At 54.7% G+C, this 12819-nt stretch overlaps 1 protein-coding gene across 2 annotated transcripts in view; it reads right to left on the bottom strand.

Moving 5' to 3' along the window:
* Positions 1–5712, bottom strand: part of MKX (mohawk homeobox) — a 46892-nt gene extending 41180 nt beyond the window's left edge. For both annotated transcript variants that reach the window (XM_065629108.1, XM_065629109.1), the window contains exons 1-3: positions 5553–5712; positions 5094–5340; positions 2700–2859 (exon numbers count right to left, since the gene is read on the bottom strand). In XM_065629108.1, coding sequence (XP_065485180.1) covers positions 2700–2859; positions 5094–5275 — 342 coding nt within the window. In that variant the 5' untranslated portion in view covers positions 5276–5340; positions 5553–5712. The remainder of the gene's footprint in view (positions 1–2699; positions 2860–5093; positions 5341–5552) is intronic.
* Between the last annotated feature and the right edge of the window lie 7107 nt (positions 5713–12819).

Genomic DNA, 12819 nt, shown 5'->3' with positions numbered 1-12819 from the left:
GCTCCTTTGGATAGATGGTACATACTGGAATAAGGTTCATTAGGTGAAAGTAAAGCACATGGAGAAGAGTTACAGCTATATTATCAATATTACTCTGACCAACGCCATCTTCCAGGCAGCTGCTGAAGACCTTTTCCAAGATCAGCAGTCAAGTGAAAAACAAAACCAAACTGTTCATTCCCTAAACAGCATTTGGTGGAAACTCAAAGGGATTTTCAACAGTATCTTTTGTCCTCCCTTGGGCTTCCAATGACAAGGTGTCAGCACATGAGAGATGCTGGGAAGGGGTAATAGCTGTCAGCAGACAACAGCCTCCACAGGAGTGGAAGGCTGTGGGGGCAAATGTGTGCTCCCACCAAGAGTGAACTCTGCAGGACAGCACCGAGAAATGGAAGAGGAGTAGGAAATATGAGAGAGGACAGAGAACATGAGGGCATGTAACCCAGAAAAAACATCACGCACTGATTCCTGGTTCCCCAATGATGCCTGGTGTTACTAGATTAGAAAAGCAATCACAAGAGACCCTGGTTGATGCTTTTGCAAACTGCCCGTCCTGGGACAGAAGCAAAACTTTCCAACAGATACCAGACCCCAGTTCCAAACCCGCTCGTGGTTACACCACTCAGCCCAAAGAGCGCAGCCTCCAGGGAAGCTACTGCAGGTGTACCCAGCGTGACTGAGATCACAGCCTGGCGCTTTCTCTCTCACTCTGAGGGATCAAGAATTTTGATCTGGATTACAGTCTTGTTCTTTCTGGGCATCTGAAAAATAGATCTGGGGTGTGTGTTGTTTAGTTCTTCCAGGCTGAGGAATTACTGCTGGTGCCAGACATATGTATTTACCTCTCGTACAGATGCTATCATATTCCTGGATTAAAAGAGCATTGCACCCAAATGATGGAAGAAACATCTGGGGTTTCTTTTTGATGGTGTGCTTCTGTAAATGAAGATAGATGTGCTGGTTTGCACAGCTCTTTCAAATATTACAGTTCATAGAAATAACACTGGTCGAATTCAGCTTCAGCATAAATCTGCTGGAGTCATGGGGGTCTAACAGAGAAATACCCCACAATGGTTCTTTTTAATTTTATTCTACACCTTACATAGATTGTAAAACTCTGTGGAGTAGTGGCGATGGCTCACTTGATGCTTTTACAGAGGCTAACACAGCATATCCCCATCAGGACTTATCAAAGCTGCCACAAGAGAGATACTACAAAAAAACATTTTTTTTCCCCCTTGTCTGTCCATTCCATGGCATTTATAAAAGAATGGGAGAAGAACTCCTCAAGAAGTCATTAATGTGAAAGACTTCACAATGTGTCTTCTGGATATATGGCTTAAATCCCATGTAAAAATACAGAAATATTCTAAAAGCCATAGTCCAATAAACTACTCCTGTTGAATTGTGGCATTGAATGGATAGTGTTTATGTAATTATATTTTTAAAAGTCTGAGCAAACATTTCATGTATATTTTTTAAAAGCTAGAGAAGTTGTTTTAACTATATCTTCCAGTTATAACTGGCATTTTCCAAGACATTAATATTATTTTTGTCAAAGCTACAGTGTTTTTTCTAGTGCAATAGCTTCACAGTGAGGTACTAAAGTGTAAAAGTTTCCCATTTTGCTGTTACCAGGATTGAAGTTCATAGCACTGGCTTTTTTGAAGGAGTACTCAAAAAAATAATGCTGAATTACCACCTTTTTCTAATACTTCATGTCAGTTTAATATTTTCATGTCCTTTGCAAAGTGACACATAATGTGTTAGACAGAGCGCTGAGGACCCGATCCTGCAAACATCTGTGTTTCATTTTATGCACCTAGCAGTAGCTTGCAGTAAGGAAATTAAATTATTCACAATGCATAAATCTTTGCAGCATCCAGACCTGAGACAGCATCACTCAGCAACCAACAGCATCTAACCATGTATTTCAATTAAGTGCCAGATGGTAAAGAGAACAAAGAAGTAAGATTTGTAAACATTTGTAGCCAACTTTATACCTCTTACTGCAACACAACTGCCAGACATTTCAGGAGATTTTTACCTGAAAGCAAAACAATTACTCCCCATGTCTAATTACACTATCATGAAAATTCCTGCAAGGCTGTGAAGCACAGTCACTGCATGCTGAGCCGCTGCACAGTGTGTATGGTAACACTAACATCTGTGCAACAGGTGATGATTATTATCCGAGCAATGTAACTGTTTCTATTCTAGCCTGTTTTCAAAAGGGAAAAGAGTAGCTCTCTACAACTTCCTCAACAATTCCTACTCTGTGTTGAAATCTCCCATTACTGGGTTTTTTTTTTTACCTGGAGATTTTTAAAGACTAAGCAAAAATATTTCCACTGTATTTATGAAGGAGATGAAAGGATGAGGGCCTCTTTTCCTATGAAGGAAAGCACACACCTTTTGCCAATTGCGTTTATCACTTCCCCAGCCAGGATAGCTCCAGATGTGGGAATTCCTGTTTGGGGGATACAGTCCTGCTGGAAGGGGAGCCCTGGGAAGGGCAGAGGGAAGGATCGGCACAGGACCCCTGGCCTTGCTGGATGCACTGATGCCTCCCCTGAAGCCCAGCGCTGCCCCTTGCTCAGCTCACAGCGGGGCTTTTGGCTGATGCTGTCGCTGTCCCTCCCGTCCACGAAACGCACCAGGGCAGCCGCCGCCGGCGGGGGTAGGGGGAGATCCCTTACCTGCACCAGGGTCATCTGGGAACCGAGGGCCAGCAGGATCTTCTCGGTCTTGGTGGGGTAGGGGTTGTCGCGGTGCTTGTAGAGCCACTGCTTGAGCGGACGCGCCATGTCTTGCAGCGCCTGCCGCTTGTGCCGCACCTTCCCGCCGCTCTGCCGCGCCCTGCCGCGGAGAAGGGGCGCTGAGGGCCGCGGCCGGGGCGGTGGGCATCTGCCCGGCCCCCCGTTCCCCGGCCCCGGGCACGGCGCCGAGCTCCCCTGAGCGGCCGCGGGTGCGGGAAGTGCGCAGGGATGTGCGCCCTGCCCGAGGGGGGACCCCGCTTGGGGGAAGCCCGCTGTTGGGGGCGCTGCGCTGACTCCGAGGTGCGCCCTGCCGGGGTCTGTCCCTGCCCGGGGGGGTTGCGCCCTGCCCGGGGGCAGCCGAGCCCCGTCCCCGCGGAGCGCTCGGGGACTTTTCACGGCCGCAACCCTCGCCCCGGGCCGGCTGCTCGGGAGAAGGCGACGTCCGCAGCTCCCCTAAACTACGGTGGAGGGCCTGGGGGAGCAGACCGAGAAGGGAGGGCTCGGGGCCGGCTTCGCCTGTCCCGGGCGCTGGCCTTCATGATGCTGCGGGCCCGGGCGGCTCCACCGCGGGGATTTCAGCGGGGTCAGGGCTCCGCCAGTGCGGGGTTTGAGTGTCCCGATGCTTTCGGTGCCCGGCATCTGCCAGGCGTATGGTCGGTCTGTTTACAGAGGGGCTTTCCAGAAGGGCCAGGGCCCACCTCGCACGGCCCCGAACACCCCAAAGCTGCGCAGCCGGGAGAACAGGGATGCGGGGTGGACTGCCCCCGGGGCCAACTGGGACTGCTCCCTGCCCGAATTTATCTACCAGTCATATTCAGAGATACCCGCGGCATCGAGCATCCCGGGTGATTTCCCTGCGCGGAGCCGGCGGCGAGGAGTGCCGCCGGGGGAGCAGGCGTGCCGGTCCCAGTGCCACCGACAGCGACGCGAAGCAGCCCCCAAAGCCCCACGCCCGGCGGGGAAAAAAGGTGAAACCGGGAGGAGGGAATAAAACGCAACTCTCATTTTTTTTTTTTAAAAAAAAAGTGCTTTTGTAAAAAACGGTGTAAAATAAAAAGCGAGCGAATAAAGCCGGAGGAATAGGAAGGAAAACCCACAAGCGGGCTGGGGCTGGCGCTACGACCGGCGCGCAGCGCTGCGCGGGGCGGAGGCTCCGGGCGGCGGCGGCAGGGGGCGCCAAGGGGCCATGCCGCGCCGTGCCGGGCCGTGCCGAACCGGGTTGTACCGAGCCGCACCCCGCCGCGCCGAGCCGTGCCCGGCCGAGCCATGCCATGCCGTGCCGGGCCGAGCCTTGTCGAGTCGTGCCGTTCGGGGCGGCCGCAGGCGCTGCACCGTCCAGGGCTCCCTCGGCAACCCAGCTCCGCCGCGATCGGCTGCTAATAACGTTTCGATGAAACATAACCTGCGTCCTACCAACCAGCACCGCCGTTAAAAGTACGAGCTGATGCAATCGTTAAGGTGGAAATTCGGCAGTAGAAACAGCTGCTCGGGTTTTCTCAGTTTCAGTGCCTCCTGACAGTGCTCCTTAGTCTTTACTTCGCAAAGCTGACTCGAAATGTTTGGTCTGCGCTCGCCAGTTCAACCCTTCGAGCTACGGCTGACAACCCGCCGGAGCTAACACGTCCTCTCATCACCTCCTATTTCACCTGTTCCAGCACAAAAAAATCACTCGCAGACGGCTTAGCCACAGCTGCCTTTTTAGCAAAACCGATCCCTAACATCACCCTGCCCAGCCCTTGAATGGCATCGCGCCAGTCGGTTTTAAATCCCATCCCAAGGAACGCACCGACATCGCAGCTCCTTCCCGTCCGTTCGCTCAGCGCCCTGCAAACCAGCAGGGACGGCGGAACAAGTGCTTGGGACGGCGCAGTGCCCGCCCGCCTCAGCCCCGGCCCCGACCCGGCTGCCCCGGCACCGCCGGCGAGCGCCGGCCCCGCGGCCGCCCCCTATCCCAGGTTTCGCACGTTCCGTGTTGCGTCTCTATTTGAGGGGCTTTAATTACATGAAGAGCCCGACCAAACCGACGAGCCCAGGTTTCCCCGGTTTTCGTTTGGAGGCAAAGAGCGGGGGGTCAAGCACCGCAGGACAGTAGCCCTCTATCTGGCACATTCCAGCCCAACCGGACACCTCTGCATCATCTATTACCGGACTTTCCCACCGTTGCTGTGGAATGAAGTCCCGGAGAGTATGGACCCGGGGCCGTGGGGGACGGCACATCTAGAAACCCATCTCGCAACCCCAAATCGGCTACGCGGCGGCCGGGAATGCCGGCAGCGGCACGCCGGGCCGTCCCGCGGAGCCGGTGCGCGGCGCGGAGACTAGTGCACGGCATACCCCGTCCGCCGGTTGCGCAGGCTGAGGCTCTCCTTGATGGACGGACTGTCGGGCAGCAGCACCTCGGCGTGGTGCGGTCCCTCCACCACCCCCACGTAGGGCCGGCCGCTCCGGTCCCGCTCCTTGGCGTCCTCCTCGAAAAGCACCTGGCCGCTGAGCTTGCTGAAGACGATGGTGTTCATGGTGGGGAGATGGGAGCCACCGTCGGGCTGGCCGCCGGCTCCGAGGTGTGGGGGCTCGCTCTGCGCTGCGGGGAGGCGGTAGCGGTCACCGGGCAGCCGCGCCGAACCGCCGAGACCCGCCCGGCGAGACCGGCGGGGGGGCAGCGCGGAGGCACCGGGCGCCGCCTGCCCACCCACGGGGGGGGGCAGCCCGCCCCTCCCACGGCCCGGCCCGCTCCCACGGCCCCCTCACCCAGGCCCGGTCTGCTCCCGCGGCCCGTCCCGCTCCCCCTCGCACCTCGCCGCCAGCCTCCGCCTCGCTCCTCGCTCCGTGTCCCAATAGTTCGGAGCGCGGGTTTTCTGTTGGGTTTGGTGTTTCTCTCTCGCTTGCTCTCTCCCTCTCTCTCCTCTTTTTTCCTCTTGCCCTTCCCCTCCCCTGGAATGATTTTCCCCTTCCCCCTCCCCAAACGGGGAGGGAAACAAATTGTTTTTAACGACCACCAAATGCGCAGAGCCGGCGTCCGGAGGCTCAGCCGCCAGGCAGCCACTCGCACTGTCGGGACCGCCGCTCCCCATCCCCCTGGGGGGGTGGGCACCGCCGACGAGGAGAGCCCGGCAGCCCCGGCAAGGGCAGGGGCCCCGCCCGGGCAGCGCGGCGTCGGGGGGCGGTGCGTGGAGGGGCGGTCGGAGCCCGGCGAGGGGCAACCGAGGGGACGGCAGAGCACGGCTGGTCAGTCCCCGGTGTGCACTGGGAGGGGTCCCGGGGGAAGGCGGCTGAGGACACCGGTTGGGGTCATGCTGCCCGCGGGAGAGACCTCCGTCGCGGGGGGGCACAGTCGACGCGGCGGTGGCTGTGCTTGCAGCCGCAGCCGTGCGCCGCTCATTAACGTCGGCGTGTGATGAAGCCGGACCAGGAACATCTCCCATCACCCTTCTCCGTCTCTTCTTACCCCCCCACCCCGCACTCCTTACAAGACTTGTAAATTAGACTGCAGTCCGATCCAGCGGACAGCCCTCTCCCTTTAGCATCCTCGGCGCGGTCGGCGCGTTCACGCAGAGAGACGATGCTCAGTGCCCGACGAGGTCTGCGGGTGCCCCCGGCCCGCTCCTACGGATGTGCCCCGTCCTCCCCGGCTCCCCCGGCCCGGTGTTCCACACCCTCCTCATCCCCCGCTGCCCAGCGCCGCAGCCAGCCCGGCCCCGGCTCCGCCGGGCTTAACATTTCAGTTACTATGCGCAGAAACGAAGAAGATGGCCACAGTCAATATTTACAAGGATGTAATTCAGACGTTATTTGACCGCCGCGGGTGAACGGGGAGCTGCCGTCTGCGCCCGCGGGCCCGGCGGGACGTGCGCGGCGCGGATGCCCCATGCGCGCACCCCCGCGCCCTCACGCCCTCCACGGCACTTCTGTTCCCCGTGGGCTCCTTGTCCTTGTCCCGTCAAGCGTGATCCCCAAAGGGCTTGGGTCTGCAGAGCCGCTACGGCTTTACCCCTTCCCCCCTCCCCAGGCTGGCCTCGTCACCTCCCGGAGAGGCCACCGCGGAGGGAGTACGCGGTTCTCCCGGCCCCCGGCGCTGGAGCGGCGGGGACAGGCGAGCTGGGGACCGCCACGGCGGGGGCAAGCACCTGCCGCGGGCTCAGCCGTTCCGGTCGGCAGCGGGACACAGCGGCGGCTCCTGTCCCGGGGCACCCCCGCCCGCCGCGTCCTCCCCCGGGCTCTGCCGCACCGTTCCCGCCCCGCCGTGGGGCGCTTCGGCGACCTGCCCCCGTTCCTGCACCCCTCCGTCACGGCCGCTCTCTGCGACCTCACACAGCCACACGCGTTGGGGATGGGGCTCTCTGGAAGGAGAGCACCCTGGCGTCGGGGATCAGGAATTTCTCTGGTTGCTGAAGGGAACCAGGAGGGAGGTTGGGCAAGGGCAATGCTCTGGAGATGCCCCATCCATCGTTCAGTAAGAAAAATCGCTGCTCCCGGGGCAGGAAAAAACCCCACAACCAACTTGCTGCTAGTCCCCGGCCATGAAAAACAAAGGATTGAAAAGGGCATAAATGACCGTTGGAGCACTTGTGCACCCTGCGCTGCCACAGGCCTTTGGGCAAAGCCCTGTTCAAGGCTCCCCCAGAGTATATGCCCTGGTCAGGGCACTCAGAAACAGCTGGGGAAGAAGGAGGACATACAAGGACACCGTGGGACAAATGCCTTCTAGTCTGTGCTAATGTGGTTATTAGGGGCTTACTGCAAAACATGCAGCTCCAATTATTGCCATGCCCAGCTGAACTGTTTATGACCTGGAAAGTATTGTTATAATTACATTACAGCAAAAGGAGCTGAGAAAGTGACAGGCTTGATCAAAAACAAGCTCCCGAGGGCTCCTGCTCACTCCAGCAAAACAGGAAGGTGATGTCAAGCTTTGCAGTTCCATTAAGTATTTGCCCTGTTGTCTTCCCCTTCTACTCCCAGCCCCTCTGGCACTGGGCGATCCCCTCTGGCAGGGCAGGCACAGGCTGTGCCCCCCAGCTCCTGTGAGGAGCAGGATGGGGCACGGCAGGTTTCTGTGGGGCCTACAGGCTAAGGCAGCCTCTGGAGCAGGGTCAGTCCATGCACTGGCGGGGTACAGGGCAGGTGCCCTTGGAAGAGCTTCCCCTCCTGCTTGCCCGTCATGGTGGGATGCTCCTTCCCTGCATGCAGGCGCAGGAGGAACTGGAAAGGCAACAATAATCCTCCCCCATGTCTTCTGATGATGTATGAGTATGGGCTCAGGGGTTCATTGTCTGTATTTGCAGGGTATGTGTCTGATATCAAGGACATCTGTGGTCCTCAGGAGCAGTGGGGATGCGTGCTGCTCACCTGCCTGCCTGTCCAGAGCTGGGCAGGGCACAGGCAACCAGGGCAGCAGGTTGCTGAGGGCCTGGCAGATCCTGCGCCCACACCCAGAATAAATCACAGCAACAAGAGCCGAGGGCAGAAATCAGCATTTGGAAAGCGGCTCTGGAAAAAAAAAAAAAAGTCTGTGCGGGGCAGGCGCTGCCAAACTCGGTGAGGCAGCGGCAGAAGCAGTTGGCACCACGGCGCCTTACAAGCCTCTAAAGCAGCGAGATCTCCCAAATCATCACATGTAAATCTCACACACGCCCGCCCCCTCCATATTTCATTACTTAGATCACAGTTGAAAGCTTAAATGAAAACAGGGTTTCTATTTCCAGAGCTTGTTTAACATCGTGAATGTGATACAAACTGTGGGCTTCATGTTTTTAATTAAGGTTACTTACCCAGCCATGCACGGAAAAGTAAGTCAATAGCTGCTGGCTGCACACCGCGGCCCGCAGCCGGCTCCCCTGATGCTGCAGCACTGGCGGATAGGAGCAGCAGGGCTCCCATGCATCCTGCAGCAGTGTGGGGGTCCAGGGTGCATGGGGAGTTGGGGCATCTGGGGCTGGAGCTGCAAGAAGCTCCTTGCTGGTCTTTGCAACTTTCCTCTCCCACCCCTTGCCTGCGTGCCCAGCCCCAGACAGCCGCCAGGCTGGGCTGGCATGCCAGAAAGTGGCAGCACGGCACCTTTCCAAGGGATATCGTGCAGAAAGAGCCTACAAGTGGTGCTCTGGGGCCTAATCTGTCTTGCTGGAGGAGCCAGGAAAAAATCAACTGTGCTGTCAGGTTGAGAGGAGAATTTGCTCCTGAGGCTGCGAGTGACGGAGCTCCCCAGTGCCAGCCCTGCTCCAGCCAGCGGAGGGGCTGCAGCCCCAGGCTGGCTGCCTGCGGTGGACAGCCACCCCACAGAGCCCAGCTGCTCTGCCCGCTCCCCCTTCCCTGCCCAGGAGCAGGGGGCGATGCAAAAACAGTTTGGTAGAGTCCCATGTACACTCCTAAATACGGCCCTCATTTTCTGGTTTGCACTCCCAGCAAGATGTTGCTTTTGTCCCTTGCTTCGTGCTCTGGTTATTTTTTAAATACTTTTAGCAAACATTTCTTTGGCATTGCATTCTCACAGCTTCCCCCTCCAACTGTGGATTTCTTGACAGTAAACATATATGCCTGAAATTCAAAGAATTTCCTCACATCCCTGGTACACTCTGCGCTATGGCATGCTGGATGGCTAAATAACGACACCCGTGTATGTTGAAAGGCCTGAGAAGTCGGGTATGTGAGAAGTTGTTTAGGATTATGCAAAATGAGGTGTTATCTACACTGGAAAATAGCCACACTTGCAGGGAGAGCAGCTATAGAGACCTGTTGCCATCCACGGCAGCAGCTGGGTCAGCACTGAGTGAAGTCCCAAGACACATGTAGACAAGGACGAACCTGCTTAACCAAGTTGTCTGAAATGGTACCTCGAGGGGTTTGCTCTGCTTCTGCGGGCAGCCAGAGCTGGCAGAGCCGCAGGCTTAGCAGGGACTTCTGCTCAGTCTGGCAGCCCCTAAAAGCACTCGGGTGAAATAAAGTAGGGGTGAAGTTAAATCTCGTAAAATGCGGTTCTATAAATATCCTAAGGAAGGAAGAAGAACTGTTCCCTTTGAACATTTTGCAGGATCAATGCCTAAAATAACCTCTGGCTTAGAGCAACAGGGCTCAGTGCCCTGCTCGGAGGGTGTATCCATCCTTGGGAGCAGCAAGGTCATCATACTGGGCATAGGACATCTAAGGGGGGAGATAATTATGTTGGTCTATCAGAAAGCAAAGGTCGGCCCTGAAGTTACCACCTAATTACAGGCTTTTTTCATTCAAAGAGCTGTGGAAAAATGAGCTTTGGAAGTTTTCTTAATAGCTGTGAAGGAACACCTGAAAGACAAAATGCATGCTTATTTCTCTTCTTTATGGTTATTCGGTTTGGAGGAATTGGTAAGAGTGTGTGTTGAAATGGACATGTATGCAAGAAGCAAATGCCAACATCATGTGTGACCATCCCTAAAGTAGCTTTGATGGTGGTACTGTGACTGGTGGCGGTGCTTCAGTAGGTAATACTGTCAAACTACAGCGTCAAAGACTGTGGGAAGAAAGGGGAGCAACAACAGCAAGCGAGTGAAATGGAGAGGTTGTCAAGAGGACATCCTGAAGCCTGGCAGATGTGACCATTAATAAAACTGTTGTTTCACTTCTGGGTCCAGCAAGGCTAGACTGAGACAAAATTTCTGACTGTAGCTCCAGTGTAGCACACAGTGTAATTCAGATATTTCCTTAACGTTTACATCCAGGAAAGGTGTTCATTAAGGGAGCTGGTCTGCTGTGTGAAGGCCACTGAATGCTGCAGAAAGGTGGACAGACCTTGCCTGATGAGAAAACTGAAAACAAGAACTGCACTAGACTCTCTACAAATGTGGGAGACAACCTTGACTGAAAGTCCAGTTCTCATTTTCCACAAAACAGGAAAGGCTGCATGCTACTCGTGTTTATGAGAGTAGACTGAGGGCACGGGCTGGGTTGTAGTGCAGATTTATGTGCTATGACACTTAATATTTTGTCATCTGGCTTCTAGCTCAGCTTTAGCGATGAAACCCAGAGTCTGGGTTATGGTGTGGCAAGGGGAATTGGCTGTGCCTTGATCCCGGCCTTACATAGGGCTGTCAGGTGTGGGGGGACCGGGGCCACTCTGGACGCAGGGAGCTGGGCTGGCAAACATGGGGAGGGGGCTGGCACCTCTTTGGGAGCTGCAGCAGGCAGTGCTGTCCCCTGTTCTGCAAAGAAGGTGGCCCTGTGGGGTGGCATCCCTGGTGACATCCTCAAACTCTGGAAAAATCACTGGGGTTAGTGGCAGCAAAATCCCCAGACAAACCACAGACCAAAAAAAAACCCCAACCCATTCCTGTTGCGTCATCTAGGAGGGTGGAGGACCCAGTTCTGTTCTGCATCTTCTTGATGTGTTTTGTCCTAAGAATTAATAAACAAAAACATAACAAGATCTCCAGCCAAGGCCTAGATCACAGTTCATCCCACTTCAATGTGAACCCCCCTAAACAGCCAGAAAACGAGCTCCTGACTGGTGCTTAGGGGCTTTATTTTTTTCTCATGGCTTTGTTCCACCTCCATGTCTTATCACATTTTTTAGGTTTCCATCCCCTGGACCATGTAAAACAAAGCACCTTCCATAGGGCCTCTGCTGCGCTTTGGCTGCTGCATGCAGTGGACTTCGGGAGGAGGAGGAGGAAGAGGAGGAAGAGAAGGAGGAGGAAGGCTGTGGTGTTTGCAGGAGCTGTGTTTTCCCAGTGCCCCTTCACTCAAGCTCTGTTGGGGCTCTGTGACCAGCCAAAAGGGCAAAAAGGCTGCAGAGAGGGGCCAGATGCTTTTCACAGGAATGATGATGATGTGTAACATGGTGTTAATTAGGGGGAAATTTGATTAGCAGGAGAAGCTCTGCAGTTTGGTCTGGGACAGAGTCGGTGGCTTCAGATCAGGCTTCTTGGTTATTGAGCTTTTTTCACGTGTGGGAGCTGCTCTCCATTTCGTGTTCTTAGGACCCAGGTGGGATCTGTGTGTGCCCCACAGGAGACCCCACCCGTGGCTCTTATGGTGCATCTGGTTTCTTCAGTTCTCTGCCCTCCATGGAGTCAAGCTGTGTGGGTTGCTCCAGTCTGCACCATTCCTCCTCTGCTGCTCATTTTTGCTTAACCCCAAGAAATATAAAGCCAGTGACTCAAGCCTTAACTATGTACATGAGCCCTTGTTTCTGTACAAACAGGGGCTGAAAGATCCAAAAAGAGGCTGGTTTTTATTAATTAGGTGTAATGTATCAATATAATAAAAATCAGTAATTTTGCTATGTTGTATATATATTGTTCTTTCCATAACTGTACTTAACTGAGTTTTAAAATCCATATTTTATATTCTCAGAGGAAATTCACATTTTCGGTGCCTTTACTGGCCAAGGAACAATTCAGTTCCATTCAATGTAGTATCTCAGATGGCTTATGTCTGCTCCACATTTAAAAAATGAATGTGAATTTGTTTGGATTTAACATTAATGATAGCAGGTCACACTGCAGAAATCACTGCTTTGAAAGGTTAAGGATAAACGTTGAACAGTTCATAACAATAATAATTATCATTCTAATTTTTCTTCAGCCACCTGTGCAAAAATAAACACCACACGCTGTGTTATTGAATTCCCAACTATTTATTCCCATTTTGCCATCTAGCTCCACTGGAAAGCATAAAGTTGGGTGTTTTTACCACCAATATTCTTCAGTATTGCAGAGGCCAATCCATCATTTTAAATTATTATCTGCAGAATGGTTCAAACCATGAGGAATTTCTGCTCAAGTCTGTCTTTTCTGGTCAGGGAGAGAGGAGGATGCGTGTGGGTGTGAGCGACGGTGGAGCAGCAACGCGCAGGGACACCACGATTCACGTGGCATCTGCCTGGGACCTGTCTCCTGGGACTTACTCCATCAGCCCCAACTCTCGAGCATCTCCAATACCCCAAAATGTGACCCAGCCTGGCAAGACAGGGAGACTCAGGGGGGCCGAGGGGACGGAAGGGGCAGCTGTGAGGGGCTGATTCTGTTCCCCACTTGATCTGCGCGTGGTTCTGCGTGACCTGGAGGATTTCACAGTCTCCGTTCTGCAGCTG

This window comes from Caloenas nicobarica, chromosome 2 (genome assembly GCF_036013445.1).
Source record: "Caloenas nicobarica isolate bCalNic1 chromosome 2, bCalNic1.hap1, whole genome shotgun sequence".
Classification (NCBI taxonomy): domain Eukaryota; kingdom Metazoa; phylum Chordata; class Aves; order Columbiformes; family Columbidae; genus Caloenas; species Caloenas nicobarica.
Note: the sequence above shows the minus strand (reverse complement) of the source record. Positions and strands in the feature narration are given on the sequence as shown.